Source organism: Salvelinus fontinalis, chromosome 7 (genome assembly GCF_029448725.1).
Source record: "Salvelinus fontinalis isolate EN_2023a chromosome 7, ASM2944872v1, whole genome shotgun sequence".
NCBI lineage: Eukaryota > Metazoa > Chordata > Actinopteri > Salmoniformes > Salmonidae > Salvelinus > Salvelinus fontinalis.
The window spans coordinates 28868797-28886652 of record NC_074671.1 but is presented as its reverse complement, the minus strand read 5'-3'; the positions used below and the strand labels follow the sequence as shown (position 1 = coordinate 28886652).

General features: G+C 45.2%; 1 protein-coding gene across 1 annotated transcript in view; it reads left to right on the top strand.

The window, feature by feature from the left end:
• Nucleotides 1-17856, top strand: part of LOC129859342 (zinc finger protein GLI3-like) — a 49030-nt gene that overhangs the window by 13073 nt on the left and 18101 nt on the right. The window contains exon 2 of the mRNA XM_055928989.1: nt 12267-12440. Within this exon, the coding sequence (XP_055784964.1) occupies nt 12308-12440 (133 nt within the window). The 5' untranslated portion in view covers nt 12267-12307. The remainder of the gene's footprint in view (nt 1-12266; nt 12441-17856) is intronic.

Here is a 17856-nt window from a genome sequence, read left to right as displayed (position 1 = left end):
AGAGGAGTTACTTAGCCGCCTCATTAAGTGAGCCTCAGTTCCGTCCGCCCCAACAAATGAACTAGGCCCAACTCCCCCACTTCCCTCTCCCGCTTCTTCCCCCGTCCGTCACAGCCATGCCATGTTAAAAGACTATTAGGGCTCTGATAGCATGCTGATAGCATGAGCAATCGCCAGGCGTTCTTGGCCGGGGCGTGTTGAAGTTATTTCCTCGGGTAGCGTCCCAAATGGTACCCTATTCCCTACGTAGCGCACTACATGTGAGCAGAGCCCTATGGACCCTGATCAAAAGTAGTGCACTAAATATGGAATAGGGTGCCATTTGGGACTCGGACCCCGTGGGTCCACCTGGTAGAAGGAGAACAGATGATAAAACCGAATCATCGGAATGTAGTGTGGAATGTGCGACTCAGTTGCCCTTTGAATGCCTTTCCTCCTTTTTCACTTCCTCCGCCCGTTCGTCCTCCCCTTCTCCCTCCATCCCTCCATCTCTCTTTCACTTCCCATTGAACAAGGGTCTAATTCCAGGACTTCATTTTGCAATGTGATGGCATTCCTTTATTTTGCCCTCCCTCCCTCCCTCCCTCCCTCCCTCCCTCCCTCCCTCCCTCCCTCCCTCCCTCCCTTTATCGCCAGAGAGCCAAACACCAGTGCGACTTCATCTCGTCCAATCATCCCCCCTCTGATACACTTTAAATGGGGCGGCCGCGAGGGTCCGGACGGAGAATTAATAACAGCCAATAAAGCGCACCTCCGGGGCATGGCGGCGAGTCTTTAAGTAAACATTATGACTTCTTGAGGGGGGGCGTCGGGGGCCAGCGACTTGATGAATCGTCGCGGAGCTCGGCGAGGGCTAATTTCTCACTTAGCCGTCCTGATGAGGCCTGCCTAATAGGGGCCTGTGCTGCCTGCTTTGCCTTGCTGATTGTCTGCTTCATGGGTTGGGTTGATTATTGTGCTGCGTTATTATCACGCTGGCCCCTGGCTGTTGTTCCCCCGCAGAGGCCCTGCTCTGTCATCAATCACATCATTCACTACCCTCCTCTCCTCCACTCACTCTGGTCTGTGCTGTACCGTTTATACCAGTGACAGAGAGGAAGGAGAGAGCAAAGGGGTGGGGTGGGAGGAAGGCAGAGCGAGAGGGAGGGAGAGCAGGCGCGCAGGAGAGATTTGTGAGAGAAAGAGAGGGGGAAAAGAGAGATAGAAAGTTGGAGAGAGAGAGAGAAAGAAAGGAAAAGACAGATATAGAAAAGGGAAAGAGAGCGATGGAAAGATAGAGAGGGGGAAAGGAGAGAAAATAGACAGAGACAGAGGGAGAGTAGGAGAGCCCAGAGGGAACTGGGGGGTTAGAGTGTGGAAATGAGAGAGGGACCAGCAACCTGTGGGCTCAGCCTCTGGACAGACAGACGGACATGGTCTGAGGGAAGTTGAAGCAACAACTCCATCACTCCACTGGAACTGCCTCTGTGTCTGCATCCCAAAGGGCACCCTATTCCCTACTTTTTTTGACCAGGGCCATAAAACAAGACACATATGACTCAAGAGGGAGCCAGAGATCAAGATGACCAGAAGGGGAAAAAACGTAACCTGACCCGACCGTCCTCCTCCCACTCCTGCTGGCTTTCGTAAATTCTGCCGTTAGTCTCCTGAAGTTGCTGGTAATAGGCTACACGAGGAGTCGGGCAACCTTTCTCATGTGGAATGCCAATTGATCTCACTATTTCTACCGATCTGTGTGCCAGTTATGGTTTTCATATTCACATTTTCGTGGAACAGTTCAATTTCATTTATAATGATGTCTTCGTATCTCAAAGTCATTGTCAAGTGGTTAATCAAAATTCGATCCAAATCTAAATGAAAATGATACAAACCTAAAAAGTTACTTATATTGCCATTGTCAAAACTAACCTACATAAAGCCAACAAGTAAAACATTGCAGCCTGCAGGTAGAAAATATCCTGATTAAAAATAAATGTCCTATAAATCACATTGGCTACGCATGGCCTGTCTGCAATGAACTTGAAACATTGTATCAACTATTAACTTAGGTCAGGCCTGAAGCTGGTGCTAGCAAACTTGCAACATTCAATGAAATGTTCTAGGCCCTCAGAGTTTCTCACACGTCAAGTGAGCTCAGGACAGACACAACTGTAGGCGATTTGCTTACGGGATAAAAAAGTAATCAGGTAGGCCTATTTTATGATGTTTCCACTGGATCAGAGCAAGGCATTTTTCCCTTTCACGCTGAGTGGTTATCGAAAGGGAGAGAGCTGGAAAGATTTTTCAAATACATTGAGGAACCATTGTCATTCTCTATGGATGTAAAAACAGACTTTGTTTACTTGCTGTCTGAGGTGAAGAAAACGATTACTTTGAGAAGCTCCACAGCTCATTAGTGGTGGTGCTTTAAGCCAATCAGAAATACTATCAGATCTCCAAATGGGCACATGTATAAGCCTACATTTTAGCACAGGCCAGGTAGCCTATAGGCCTACTTCTTTCTATGTGTAATCAGGTGCACGTCGTTACTCAACGTTGGCACGAGCACTCCAAACAAAATACAATGACTAAACTGACAAAACTAAATGGAATTAAATTAACCAAAACAAAATGTCCAATCCGATAATGAAAACGATAGAAGACTGGAGTAATAATATATTGAACGCATTAACAGAAATTGCTGTAAACAAACATTGTAGATTAGAAATGAAAGGAATTAACGGTAAATGTAATACTGGTGATATACGTCATGAGCAATTGATACACTAACAATCAAATGCATACAATTCACACAATTAAGTTAGGAAACAATGAATGAGCACAAATTGGTATGAGAGAGAGTGCATTCAGGAGAGAGATGTGCATTGTGCATATTAGCCACACTCACAATTGCTGCTGGGAATTGCTTCCATTCAGCCACAAGAGCATTAGTGAGGTTGGGCACTGATGTTGGGTGATTAGGCCTGGCTCACAGTCGGCGTTCCAATTCATCCCAAAGGTGTTCGATGGAGTAGAGGTCAGGGCTCTGTGCAGGCCAGTCAAGTTCTTCTTCGGCAAACCATTAATGTATGGACCTCGCTTTGTGCACGGGGACATTGTCATGCTGAAACAGTAAAGAGCCTTCCCCAAACTGTTGCCACAAAGTTGGAAGCACAGAATCGTCTAGAATGTCATTGCATGCTGTAGCGTTAAGATTTCCCTTCACTGGAACTAAGGGGCCTAGCCCGAACGCCCTGCGTCCGCCCAAACCCAGATTTGTCCGCCGGACAGCCAGACGGTGAAGCGTGATTCATCACTCCAGAGAATGCGTTTCCACTGTTTCAGCACTCAGCTGTCCCGTTCGGCGAGCTTGTGTGCCCTACGACTTTGTGGCTGAGCCGTTGTTGCTCCTATACGTTTCCACTTCACAATAACAGCACTTGCAGTTGACCGGGGCAGCTCTAGCGGGGCAGACATTTGACTGACTTGTTGGGAAGGTGACATCCTATGACGGTACCACTTTGAAATTCACTGAGCTCTTCAGTAGGGCCATTCTACTGCCAATGTTTGTCTGTGGAGATTGCATTGCTATGCGCTCGATTTTATACACCTGTCAGTAACGGGTGCGGTTGAAATAGCCAAATCCACTAATTTCAAGGGGTGTCCACGTGTATATATAGTGTATTTGCTACTGCTCGACAAAAAAAAGTATTGGTCGATCCAACAGTCTATTCGACCAAACAATCGACCCCACGACTAATTGGGGTCAGCCTTAGTTGACTGTATGTCAACTATGGAAGTACATTATCTTGGTAAGGATGTCTGCTTCATGCAATGACACAAGTCTAATGATATGAATGGAACCTCTATGGAGACATTGCATTAGGGATGACTATGCAAATATGAATGGAAGTTCTACTGTATGTGGACAAACTGTATTAGCTATCTAGAGGTCTTTATGAGTGTGAGTAGTTGTATGTGGAGACATGGAGAGGAAGGCCTCCTGTGGAGATGCAGGGATGGAGGTAGGGAGAGATGGAGGAGAGGAGGCAGTTCGATGGTCCCCAGGGCCATGCAAAAGGAGACCCCCTCTCAAAGCCTTACCTGCTCCCTCTACAGCCCCCCTACCATCCCTCTGCTTGATCCCACTCACTATGAGGTGTGTGTGTGTGTGTGTATTAGTGTATGTGTAGTTTTTTCATCAACAAAGGAATTCCTCTGCTTCTACCCTTCCACTCCCTAGGGTCCCCTCTCTTCCTGATGCTGTGCATACATACACTTGTAGATGAAAAGTCACACATGCCCATACAGTGTACATACACTCGCGCACAGAAAAGCTCACACACTCTCAAATACAGTAGAGAGCATCTCTCGCTCTCATTTTGACACATGCTGAGGTACCCATAGTGAAAAAAACACAGTGGTAAACATACTAAGCAAAGTACGGGAGAGATGTGTAGGTAGAGTAGGTTCAGGTTTTGTGGTGTCCTGCTTGCGAGCCTTCCCGAAGCGCGGTGTGAAGTGTGCCAATACGACCCTCACTCTTTGCTCCGCTTTGAATTCCATGCGGTCACTTAACCCCATTTTAGGGCCAAAGACTCAAAGTGGTGAATGTAGGCAGGAAACTTGTATTTACCATGTTGAACTGAATGGCTAGGAGCAAGTTGGAAAGAGAGGCTTATTTGTATAATAATCATTGTTGTGGGGATTCAAGTCAAGATGGACCAACATCTCAAGGCCCCACAGACTGGTTTAGGAATCACGGACAAATGACGGCTAGACTTCATGTATTGTATTTCTTGGCTGCTGCCGTACTGTGCTTTACCTGGATATCAGTTTGCAATTGTTGGGTTCTGCTTGGAAACGAAATACCCGAACTAGCATCTTTTCCCTCTTTCATGCCAAGTCGCAGAAAGTGTATTGAACAGAGACTCTGTGGCATCGTGGGGGGAAATGAATCGAGTCAGAGTAAAAGCGAGGAGAGAGAGAGAGAGAGAGCGACCCGATACCGCGTAACCGTTCCACCAAGGGAAAAGGGCTGACTACTTTTTCCATTGTTTCAGTCTTGGGGACTTTTGGGGTCCCAGTTGCTCTTAGTACACCAGTGCGACTCAAACAAATACAGTGCACAATAAATAAATAAGCTAATAGGCGGAGGGCTGGGGGAGCGGGGAAACGCTAGAGGAACGCCGGAGGTTTCCATTGTGGCCCGGCTCTTTATTTGCCCCTTATCTGCAGGGTAGCAAGCGCAAAAGAGGCGTCGTGTAAGCATTAAGATTACATCGTGTGGGTTTGTTAACCAGGAATGTAAGATGCACTCAGCGCGTCGCTGTGTGAAACGACACACGGTCCCTCGCCAGTCCTCCAAAGCATCTTAAGTAGAGAGGTCTGGGAGACGGAGGCACTCGACGAGCATAATCGCATTAGCTCCGCCGAAAGCCACCGATGGGCTGCGTTGTTGCACTGTTTGTCCTTGAAAACAACATTTAAACCAAACCTCTCTCACACGTGCTTTGCAGTCGCACCTCCCCACTCCCAAATACCTGTATGGAGTTGATACTTCGGACAAAAAGCCCCAGGTTTGTTGAAATGATTCCTCTTGCGGTGTATCTGTTGGAGACGGGTAGATGTTTGCGGACTTCTTTGACGGGTAACAGACAAGAATCATAGCTATTTCACCCCTCCATTTCAGGTCCTGTTCATTAGTCACTTCATCTAGAAGTCATTGCCCCACAAACAGTTCAGATGTCAAGGTGTGGCGTCGCCCACTCTGATAGAACGATATCTAAACGTGTGAACGACTTAGAGTTTCAACAGCCCGACCATGTCACTGAACACAAAAGGGTGAGAAAGGGCTAGACTGAACAAGTTGAATGGCATGTGTGTGTGCAAGTGTGTGTGTGTGGTGAGGCGTAACTAATTGCTACTAAATGGCCTTACTTCAGGGGACGATCCCCCATCAGCTGTAGGCCAGACTAAGTGCCATCTGGGCACAATGTTAAGTCTCATCCCTTTTGAATGGGACCCACCACCCAAATCCTCCATCCAGCAGAGAATCCCTCTTCCCGTTCCCCTCCCATAGGGCCAAGGGCATCCCAATATCCCCATCAGTGCAGTGTTGCACACAGCATGGCGACCTAAGTATGTGCCATTCACTCAATGACACTATTGAGCTTGTAATTGTGAACGTCTCTCTAGTCTCTTCGATATGGGGATTGACCTGGGGATTGAACTGCCAACCTCCGACCATTTGGTCACACTTGAGGTTTGCTAACCGCTCCACCTCTCAGCTGTTTCTCTTGGGCTTGCCTCCCGAATGGCACACTATTCCTTATATAGTGCACTACTTTTGACCAGAGCCCTATGGACCCTGGTCGAAAGTAGGGTACTAAATAGGGAATAGGGTGACATTTGGGATGCGCACTTGGTTTTTGTGTGCTCCTTTATAGGGCTCTATCCTTCAACCCCAACCCCCCATCCCTCTCCAAAGCGAGCAAATGGGGGCCCAGGCCCCTTGCAGAGGGTTTCTGGTTATACCCACTACATCCTCACCCCACAGTGTTTTAGTTATTCCAGCTGTGCTTGAGCTCTTAATGTTGTTGGCATAGCTGCACAAAGTGCAAACACACACACACACGCACACCCACACACATACACGCATGCATGCATCTCCTTTGTCTTGTTCACGATGAGGGAGAGGCCAGGATAGCAACCTCTCCCTCAACGTGATAAAGACAAAGGAGATGATTGTGGACTACAGGAAAAGGAGGGCAGAGCACGACCCCCATTCTCATCGATGGGGCTGTAGTGGAGCAGGTTGAGAGCTTCAAGTTCCTTGGTGTCCACATCACCAACGAACTATCATGGTCCAAACACACCAAGACAGTTGTGAAGAGGGCACGACAACGCCTATTCCCCCTCAGGAGACCGAAAAGATTTGGCATGGGTCCTCAGATCCTCAAAAAGTTCTACAGCTGCACCATCGAGAGCATCCTGATTGGTTGCATCACCGCCTGGTATGGCAACTGCTCGGCCTCCGACCGCAAGGCGCTACAGAGGGTAGTGCGTACGGCCCAATACATCACTGGGGCCAAGCTTTCTGTCATCCAGGGCCTATATACCAGACCGTGTCAGAGGAAGGCCCTAAAAATTGCTAAAGACTCCAGCCACCCTAGTCATAGACTGTTCTCTCTGCTACTGCACGGCAAGCGGTACCGGAGCGCCAAGTCTAATCCCAAAAGGCTTCTTAACAGCTTCTACCCCAAGCCATAAGACTCTTGAACAGCTAATCAAATGGCTACCCAAACTATTTGCATTTTTACGCTGCTGTCATTTTACCTCTAACTACATGTACATATTACCTCTACTAACCTGTGCCCCCGCACATTGACTCTGTTATTTCGTTCTTGCTCTTTAATTATTTGTTATTTTTCTTTTATCTTCTTTTTTAATTTTGTATTTATTTTTTACTTCAGTTTATTTTAGTAAATACTTTCTTCACACTTATTTTTCTTAAAACTGCATTGTTGGTTAAGGGCTTGTAAGTAAGCATTTCACTGTAAGGTCTACCTACACCTGTTGTATTCGGTTGTCTGTGACAAATAACATTTGATTTGATTTGATGCACGTGCACTTCCTCACTCTTTCCAGATCGAACCTTTTCCTCCATTGATGGAATTGATGCTTGTTACTTTTTCCCTCTCTCATATCCCTCTCGTTTTCCATTCTTTCTCTCTTTCTCCCCTCATCTTGAACCCTGTTCATCCCTCTCTCTATTTATCCTACATTATTCCTCCGTCTCCCGCTCCCCCCCTCTCTCTGTGCTGTAGTGTGTTTGTGCACTGTCAATGAGCGTCAGATAAAAGGATCTCGGTGGTCGCTGATGTAATGATGATGAATGCTGCAGCACTGCCAGTCCCCCCCTCAGGGATCCCCCGGCACCAGGCTGCTCCCCCCCACCCCCGATTTGGAAGTACACCCTCAGCATTTTTCTCACAAATATTATTTGAGTTTCTATAAGTTTCCATACTATGTAAATTCAGGACAGCAATAGATTGTGACTAGTTTGATTCCTTCGATAATGGTCTCCTTAAGCAGTTACAAAAATTAAAGGATTTTTCAAAGGCAATGTTTGTGGCTTGTTGTTTAACCCTGTGTGGAGAGAAAACACCGGTTCTCTTTTTTGATCAAAGGCAAAAGTTTATTCCGGTGTTTGACTTTGATGTGCGCCATTTGCAGATGACTTTCAACTCAGAGCCTTTGTCACCACAGCGTATAATTTATGTTAAATTGATTTGCTTAATGTGCTTATAAAATAAGAATGTTTTTTTCCTAACCAACAGTCTGAATTGTGGTATTTTAAACCTGTTTAATCGCCTCCCTTTCTGTGCGAAAGGATTATGGTGACACACAAATAAAGATACACCCTTTCATTCTCCCTTCACTAATTGAGTGTGGGACAGTCATTTCAAGGAATAAGCATTAATATGAAATTTACATTTATTTTGGGTAACGACTGCAACCGATGCGTGGTTCATAATGCCTTCTTTTGTAAGGTGCTTACTGAGCATGCAAAGACCAAACCCTTCTGTTAAACAGACAGAGAATGAACATTATACAGCCTCTGTAAAATGTTGGTTATTTTTGTGATGTCTCATGCAAACGTGGTGGAGTATTTGATTTTCTACCCACTGGGCACACACTGGTTGAATCAACATTTTTTTCCACAGAATTTCAATGAAATTATGTTCAACCAATGTGGAATAGATGTTAAATTGACATTTGTGCCCAGTGGGTATTGACATGTAAGTAGATTAGTGTGTATTCTCTAACAGCAAAGGTTCAGGGTAGATGCCCTACAGTACATGACAACATACAGTATCATGACTTTCAAAAGTACTGTATAATATTATGTGCCTCCCTGAGAGAAATCCTCGGGATAGAAAATATCATTATCATTTCCTGGCCTAGATTGGAATCGTCAGAAACGGCGCATCCTCAATGTACTTACAAGGTGACACACTTATGACTTACTCAGTAACGATAATGGTTGTAACTAGATTAGGTCATAACTAGGGCCCAGAGTTTTCCCCGGCCAGGTGACACCTTCTGATAACCACTGATAACACCACTGATAACACCACTGATAACACCACTGATAACACCACTGATAACACATGTACTGTAAGAAAACACAACTCAGGTGTTCAAAATCAGATATCAGTTATATTGCTTGAGTGTGAAGACACTGATAAAAGGTACCGAGAAGTAGAAAAAGAGAGGTTTTCAAGAAAAACAGAAAGAAGGAGAGAAAGAGACGGACAGAGACGAACACCTGCAGGACGGGGTGATTGGATGTAAGCAGTGGCGTCCAGGTCAGAGGGATTATGGGTGAAAAGGTCCTGCATTTAATTGCTGCTCTGGAACCACGGACCGCTCCGACCGCCTCATGGAACACAAAAGGGCAGTCAGCCACGCTTGAGTGGCCAGGAGCTGTGAATATTTGCTCTACCAATGGAATGTTTATGCCCCTGCTTTCTCCTCACCCCTCACTCCTCCCCCAGTAGATTTCCCCCTTCTGAATCTGAACATCCCCTCCCTCCTGTCTTCCAACCTTTTCTTTCTCTCTTTTTCTCCTCCTCTCCTCTGACTCACCTGGGAGGAAGCAGAGAGGTTTGAGGGCTCAAACAAGGAAGGGAGCGCATGCACACAAGCACACACCGGCAAAAGCACGGGCATGCCAAGGGTCAGTCTATAATGGGAGGAGTTTCTTTCCCTTCTCCCTTTTCTTCTTTTTTCTCTTCTTCGCTTTTGCAAGAAGTTCAATCGTCAGAACAGTGTAGCGTGTAATTTAAAGGGGGGCTGAAAAAACCTGACTCAGGGGCTCTATTGTCTGATCTCCCCTCTGCCTGAGATGGACTGTCAGTCTAGGAGCGCCTCACGTTTGAGTTTCTATGGTTGCGGGCCGCTGAAAGGGGTTGAGCGGCTCGCTGTCTCTCTCGACCCAGGACCTAAATCGATGGCGAGCTCAGGAACTCTCTCACACACACACACACACACACACACACACACACACACACACACACACACACACACACACACACACACACACACACACACACACACACTTACTTGTTGTTGTCGTCCCCCCCCCAAAAAGCTCTAAATCTAACCCAAAACTAAAACACTCATCCTATCAAACACATACCAGTGATTTGAGATGAGATCTGTTGTAGAAAGGGTGAAACGAGGTCTGGAGTGACATGGTACACATGTATTCATGTGGGAGTGATTAGAGGAAGAGCTCTTGTTTAATTCTGTTTTGATTGGTCGGGGAGTAATTGGGCTGTTTTTTTTTGGTGGTAACGCCATGATTGCTTACAGATGTTGTTGTCGGTTAGGAATGAACGACAGACGGAGTTTTTTCAGGAGGGTTGGGGGAAAAAATGAACAAAACGCATGTTTGTCTTTATTTGAAAGAAAAATGTTGCATAGACTAAATATTTCCAGCAATTACCCATGAATTATGGCATGTTTCAGGGTCTAAAAGAAGCAGAGGCATCATGCCCATAGGGGGCACAGGGGCTCTTGCCCCCGCAGATTTGTCATAAAAAATGAATTGAAAAAAATAAAACATACCAAAAAAACTATCTGCAATACCAGCCACTTAAAGCTGTCTTTACCTAGTCCAGACAGGTTCCCAATCTCCCAACCTCATAACTAGCTACCAAGAAGCCATTTCAGGCTATCAATCAAATTTTACCCAGATTTTTGAAGAGATGTAGAGAAGCATATTTTGTTTCTTTAAAAAAAGAACCACCAGTTAGGAGGATAGAGACAGTTCAAGAGGAATGCTTAGATATGCAGAAAAATAGACTTAAATAGAATTAAACATAATTATTATGGCTCTAGATTGCAGGAAAAAGCTGTTTCAGGTGTTTTAAAATGCAAACTTATAGCCCCCCCCTCCAGACCACCCCCGTCATTCTCACGTACTTTGTGCCCCCTCAGATTTCTGGGGTGCATGACGCCCCTGAAAAGAAGGGCTTGCAGTGGATTTAAACGATCCCATGTTTTAAGTGGTTTAGCACCATGTTGGGTTACTGTCTCCATGGCTAAGATTCAGGGAAGACTTGACCCAAGTCGAGGTTTTGAACTAAGACGATGTGCTACTATAGACTGTTGGCTGAACTCCTCTTTAAAATGGAGAGACAGAATTAACCAAAACAAAGTTTATTCTTCGAGAGAAGGAGAAATTGCCTGGCAGCATATTATTCCCAAAAGGACCCCCAGACAAGTCTTCATTTTTGGGGTTGTGAATGTTTCTCTGTAGTATCCCCTGAAGGTTAGTCACTTCTTTCTCTCTGAAAGAGGAGGATTTCTCAGTATGTACCTATCCACAACCTTCACTTCCATGTACTCTAAGATATAACCTAAAACTTATTGTACAGCAACTTCTTTAACTAATTTACTTTGAAATAAAACATATAGAACTTAATTCCCTTGGTTACTGGAAGTTTACTTTGTCACAGTTGGGTAAGACGAGAAGTTAGCTCGCTGTCCTGTTTGTAGGGTTGAAAAAGGACCAAAATTCCAGTTGAAGGATTCACAGATTTTACGTTTATTCCAGGATTTGTGTAAAACCTGGAAATTTGGGGAAGGTTATCAGAATACTATAAGGCCGTTGGGTGCGTTGAGAGGGCAGTGGGAAGATCAAACATAACAATTATGAGGGAAAATAAACACAGTGGAGCTGGTGGATTGACCCATAGCCTTCGCTGTGGCTGGGGATGAATTGGGATTGGCTGGGAGGACTTCCTGATGGTATAGAGGTCAGAGGTCAGCAAACATGAATGTCAGTACCATGTGATTGTTTTCTTTTCAAAGCTTTTAGATGTCATGCCTTTAATTCAACACAGTTAGTTTCTCAAGAGGTGGAGGCGTACTGTTGCAGCTCTATTGTTGAGCGAGAGTGTGACATCATCAACTTTTTGAGAAATTCCATTTTTTTAGTCTTGTTTAAACATTGGTTGTTTAACAATGGTTTGAAGCTTAAAACAAAGCAACAACAAAAACATGTATTTTTTATATATTTTTTAACTATGTTAGATACTTACTGTACTGGGCCATCCTCACTCAGAGAGACCAGTGTATCTGGAGAGAATGTTGGGAAAGTCTGTGATGCGATGGTGTGTACTAATGGTGTACTATAATAGGACGCTACATCATTGGTCTCCTCTTGGTTGGGGTACTTACCTGTCCTCTCTCTCTGTCACCCCCTTCCCCAGGTGTCCTGTCTCCATGACGTGCTGAGGAATGAACAGTCGTCATGGAAACCCAGTCCCAGGCCAGTTCTGCAGCTGAGAAGAAGAAGAGGGTGGAGACCATCGTGGCGACCAAGGGCTCGTCGGCGCGCACCGACATCAGCGAGAAGGCTGTGGCCTCTAGCACTACGTCAAACGGTAAGAGTCTAACTTACCTTAATCCCTCCTTCCTTACCCGCTCTGATCCTCTCTCTTGTTCTCTTCCTCGCTGGTTCCTTCTATCTCTCTCCTGTCTATTTGTCGTTTTGTCTTCCGCTCCAAACAGGGAGTTACAATGAGTTGAATGTTTTGGTCATGAAGTTGAAATATGGGTGTTTCTTCATTTAGAATGATGTTTGTGGTGGAATGCAAGCCATGAGTGGATCATGCTCATACACATGTTTTCTGAATGCCTATCAGTCATACTCATGTGTAAAACAAGGCTCTTCTGTAACAGGTTGAGTTCATATGCAACATACAGTGCCTTCAAAAAGTAATCAGACCCCTTGACTTTTTCCACATTTTGTTAGGTTACAGCCTTATTCTAAAATTGATGAAATTGTTTTTTTCCTCATCAATATACACACAATACCCCATAATGACAAAGCAAAAACAGTTTTTTAGACATTTTTGCAATACTGAAATATTACATTTGCATAAGTATTCAGACCCTTTACTCAGTACTTTCTTGAAGCACCTTTGGCAGTGATTACAGCCCCGAGTCTTATTGTATATGATGCTACAAGCTTGGCACACCTGTATTTGGGGAGTTTCTCCCATTCTTCTCTGCAGATCCTCTCTAGCTCTGTTAGGTTAGATGGGGAGCTTCGCTGCACAGCTATTTTCAGGTATCTCCAGAGATGTTCGATCGGGTTCAAGTCCAGGCTCTGGCTGGGCCACTCAAGGACATTCAGAGACTTGGCCCCGAAGCCACTCCTGCATTGTCTTGGCTGTCGCTGTCCTGTTGGAAGGTGAACCTTCACCCCAGTGTGAGGTCCTGAGCGCTCTGGAGCAGGTATTCATCAAGGATCTCTCTGTACTTTGCTCAGTTCATCTTTCCCTCAATCCTGACTAGTCTCCCAGTCCCTGCAGCTAAAAAATATCCCCACAACATGATGCTGCCACTACTGTACCCTGGTGCCAGGTTTCCTCCAGACGTGACATTTGTCATTCAGGCCAAAAAGTTCAATCTTGGTTTCATCAGACGAAGTGAATCTTGTTTCTCATGGTCTGAGAGTCTTTAGGTGCCTTTTGGCAAACTCCAAGTGCGCTTTCATATGCCTTTTACTGAGGAGTGGCTTCCGTCTGGCCACTCTACCATAAAGGCCTGATTGGTGGAGTGCTGCAGAGATGGTGGTCCTTCTGGAAGGTTCTCCCATCTCCACAGATCAACTGTAGAGCTCTATCAGAGTGACCATCTGATTCTTGGTCACCTCCCTGACCAAGGCCCTTCTACCCCGATTGCTCTGTTTGGCCCGGCGGCCAGCTCTAGGAAGATTCTTGGGGGTTCCATACTTCTTCCATTTAAGAATGATGGAGGCCACTGTGTTCTTGGGGACCTTCAATGCTGCAGAAATGGTATGGTACCCTTCCCCAGATCTGTGTCTCGACACAATCCTGTCTCAGAGCTCTACGGACAATTCCTTTGACCTCATGGCATGGTTTTTGCGCTGACATGCACTGTCAACTGTGGGACCTTATGTAGACAGGTGTGTGCCTTTCCAAATCATGTCCAATCAATTGAAATTACCACAAGTGGACTCTAATCAAGTTGTAAAAACATCTCAAGGATGATTAATGGAAACAGGATGCACCTGACCTCAATTTTGTGTCTTGTAGCAAAGGGTCTGAATACTAAGGTATTAAGGTATTTCTGTTTTTTATTTTTAATACATTTGCAAAAATTTCTAACAACCAGTTTTTGCTTTGTCATTATGAGGTATTGTGTGTAGATTGCTAAGGATTTTTATTTATTTAAGCAATTTTAGAATAAGGCTGTAACGTAACAAAATGTGGAAAAAGTCAATGGGTCTGAATAGTTTCCGAAGGCATTGTATGCAACATCTTGAAGACACACCAAAAGAGAGGTAGATTTTGACTGTGGACTCATTCACATTTTCATCGTTCACTCACGACACAGCTGCAGAAATGAAGAATATTAGATAACAAGATAACTTTTTCTCCAGGAGTGACTGGGACTGCCAGACACAAGTCATAACAAACCCAGAGAAGAAATGACCATGACTTAAGTTGCAGCTGTGCTCATTAGCCTGAGCTGTAAGAGTGAAGTTTTTTTTGGTGTGGGGGGGGGGGGATCGAGGATTGGAAGGGTTCGGGGGGGGGGGGGGAGTAGAGTTAGGGGTGTCCGTGGAGAAAGAGAGAGAGAGCACTCTGTCACCCTTGGTTTCCGTCTGAGTTGTAGGATGTGAAATGTTATCTTTCCAGGTCCGTGGCGGGAGACTTCAAACACCCCAGGAGAGGGTTAATGACTCCGAGGGTCTGCCTCTCTCTCTCTCTCTCTCTCTCTCTCACTCTCTCTCTCACACTCTCTCTCTCACTCTCTTTCTCTCACTCTCTCCATATGCCAGTTATAGCAGGAAGTTGAGCGGGGTGGGGTGGTGTGTAAGGGGGAATACATCCTGATGCATCTTGGGAACTCTCTCCCTCTCTTACTCATTCCCAGATGGCCAACACTATTTTATTAATTAAAGGGGGGAGAGAGGGAAAAAAAGTTTTATGGTGTGGAAAAAGCATGGATGTAATTTGGCTCTGGTGATTGCAGATTTTTCTTTGTAAAGCTTCGACAATTACTAAATGTTGTAAGGTTTGTCTTGGAAGCTCGCAATGATCCCAAACTGATGGAGTTACACACAATCGGGTCCATGGGCTTATATATATACACACACACATATATATATATATATATATATAAAGAGAGAGAGAGAGAGAGAGAGAGAGAGAGAGAGAGAGAGAGAGAGAGAGAGAGAGAGAGAGAGAGAGAGAGAGAGAGAGAGAGAGAGAGAGAGAGAGAGAGAGAGAGAGAGAGAGAGAGACTCTTCTAGATCCATATCTCTGAGAATCGTAAGATAGCTTATACATTCTTTGTGCAGGTTATAATGACAGCACATTCCCCAAGTGGCCCCAGAACTTATAACCTCTTATCAGGTGTAACCTTACACCCCGTCAACTTTAACCCCTGTAGCCCCCCTGTCCCCGCTCCCCATACAAACAAAAGGTAATTGTGAGCAGCTGTGGAACCCCAGTGGCTAGCTCTTCTCAGGAAGGCCCAGGCAAATATTTCCCCTGTCATGCTGCAGAGGAGTAGTGGCCCCTGAACCCACGCAGGGGAAACCCTGTAGGACACCCCTCCGCCACAGCATGCTATTAGAACTGAAAAGGTGAAAAGTGAAAAGGGGCAGTTATTGGTGGACTTATGGGCTGTTTAGCTTTAGGCATCTCTGAAGTGTTTTCTTTTGCAATACAATTACAACATGATTGAGTGCTTTGGTTTTGTTTGTGATTAAAGCATATGGAAATAAGTTATTGGAAAACCTTGCCTGATAGGCTTTGAGTCAAAGCTGTTTTGGACTTAATTGATTCAAATGTTGGCAAGACCTGGAGGTTATAATTTGATTAGAAGACTCCAATTTTCATTTGAAATGACGTTACTATCCACTCTCCCGAATCTAATTCCAGAACACAAAGAACAAAGAGGAAAGATACAACTTTTTTTCTTTCTAAAGATTAGAAAGTTTTTTATTTTTATATTCAGTAGATAACACAAGTAAATTAGTTGTGGTTTGTAATTATGATAAAAATACAGTACTTATATTCAGTCAAAACCCTAGGGCTTAGTGTAGTTATACACTTACAGTATGTGACAGTGTGTGTACATATGTCCTGGGGAGTTTCCTAACTTAATAAAAATCTGAGCAGTGGAAATAAAAAATTGGCAAAACTTTTGTTTCTTCCTTTTTGTCCTTTCTCTGTCTTTCTTCCTTTCTTTCGCTCCTTTGTTATCTCTCACTTTAAAAATAAATATCCTACTACCCTCTCTTTTCTGTCGACGTGCACTCCTCTCACTTCTGATCTCTCTTCCTCTTCTTCTCTGTAAGTTTTGTCTGAGTTGAGAGAGCTTGCTTGGTGCTGTAATGGAGTATCGGAGGGGGAGCTAGCTGTAGCTAGCGTTCCCACATGGTTGGCTAAATGGTGGCTTCATCCTGTGTGCCATTCATGTCCTCGCCCGCTCCCCTGGCCTGACAGCTCAAAAGGACCGACTGGGCCACAACAATGCTGTGATTGGTGTTATTTAGGAGGGCAGGGAGGAGGCATGGGGGAGACCCCCCCCCCACCCTCATCATTCTCCAGGCAGGTGGACCACAAAGTCTCCTGATTCTTTTGTTGCTTCCCTGGTCCCTCCAAAAAAAGATGTCCATGCTCTTTGGCTGAATAAATCCTGTCGTCATGGGATAATTTGATAATAAAAAAAAGTAAAATGAAGGGAGGGAAGAAGGGAGGGGAAGGCCTATTGATTGAAGAGAGAGAGAGAGGGGAAAAAAGTTTCTGGTTGGTTGGTCCGTTGGACTTTTTTTGCTATGGACGCTGCTGAATTAGGGAAAGCGAGGGAAGCGAGGGACAAAGAGGATTGAGAGAGAGCGAGAAAGAGAAGGCTAGAGGAGAGGGAAAGAGTGAGTGAGAGAGGGGAAGTAGAGATAAAAAATTTGAGACATTTTTTAGAAGAAAAATTGGAGTGAGAGGGGAGGGTTTGAGTTAGCGAGCTAGTTTAGGAAATTGTAGTGGAATGCATGGCCTAAAGTAGCAGGGTGTCTGTGAACCTAATGGTTTATGAAGGAAGGACTGGAGACCTTTAAATGGTCACGCTTGGAAGGGCAGGAGCAGGAGTCTCAGAGGCCCAAAAGTTAAGCCTTGAAGGGCAAGGAATTTTCTGCTTATGTGTAGTAGGTTACCAGTGATATCCCTAACCCAAACGACGAGCGTGGCAAAAGTGTTTCGGAGAGAAAAGGAGCTGTTGACTGCTTTGAAAATATAAAAAAAACCTTCTGAAAGAGGGAAGGAGAGGAGAGGGAGAGATACAGAGAGAGAGGGGAGAGATAGAGGAGAAAGAGTAAGGGGCCACCTTTTTAGGGAGCCATTTAAATGATCAACGGTAAATAGAAGGGGGATGTCATCTGACAGAAATAAAGTTCCCGGTTAACAGCGGGGATGGAAAGTCATTTACAGATACGCTGTCCCTGGCCATCTTTGTGCTGCCCAGATAAGGTTTCATTTCAGAAACGGATAGGAGACATTTTCACTTACGGGGCCCCCATTCTGCGACACCTGTGATAACAGCTTGTGGACCCTAATTGAAAATGGGTTTCAAAATGGATTTTCACTTTTCTTCCACTGCCTGCCTCACCCCCCTTCCTCCATCATTCCCTCCCCACCTCCCCACCCCCATCAACACAACTACCCCCCCCCCCCCCCCAACTCTGCTCCCATCCCTTTTCCGTTGCTTTCCGTGTGTCTGGAAATATTGGAGGGATGGAGGGCCAGGGAGGAGGGAGAGATGGAG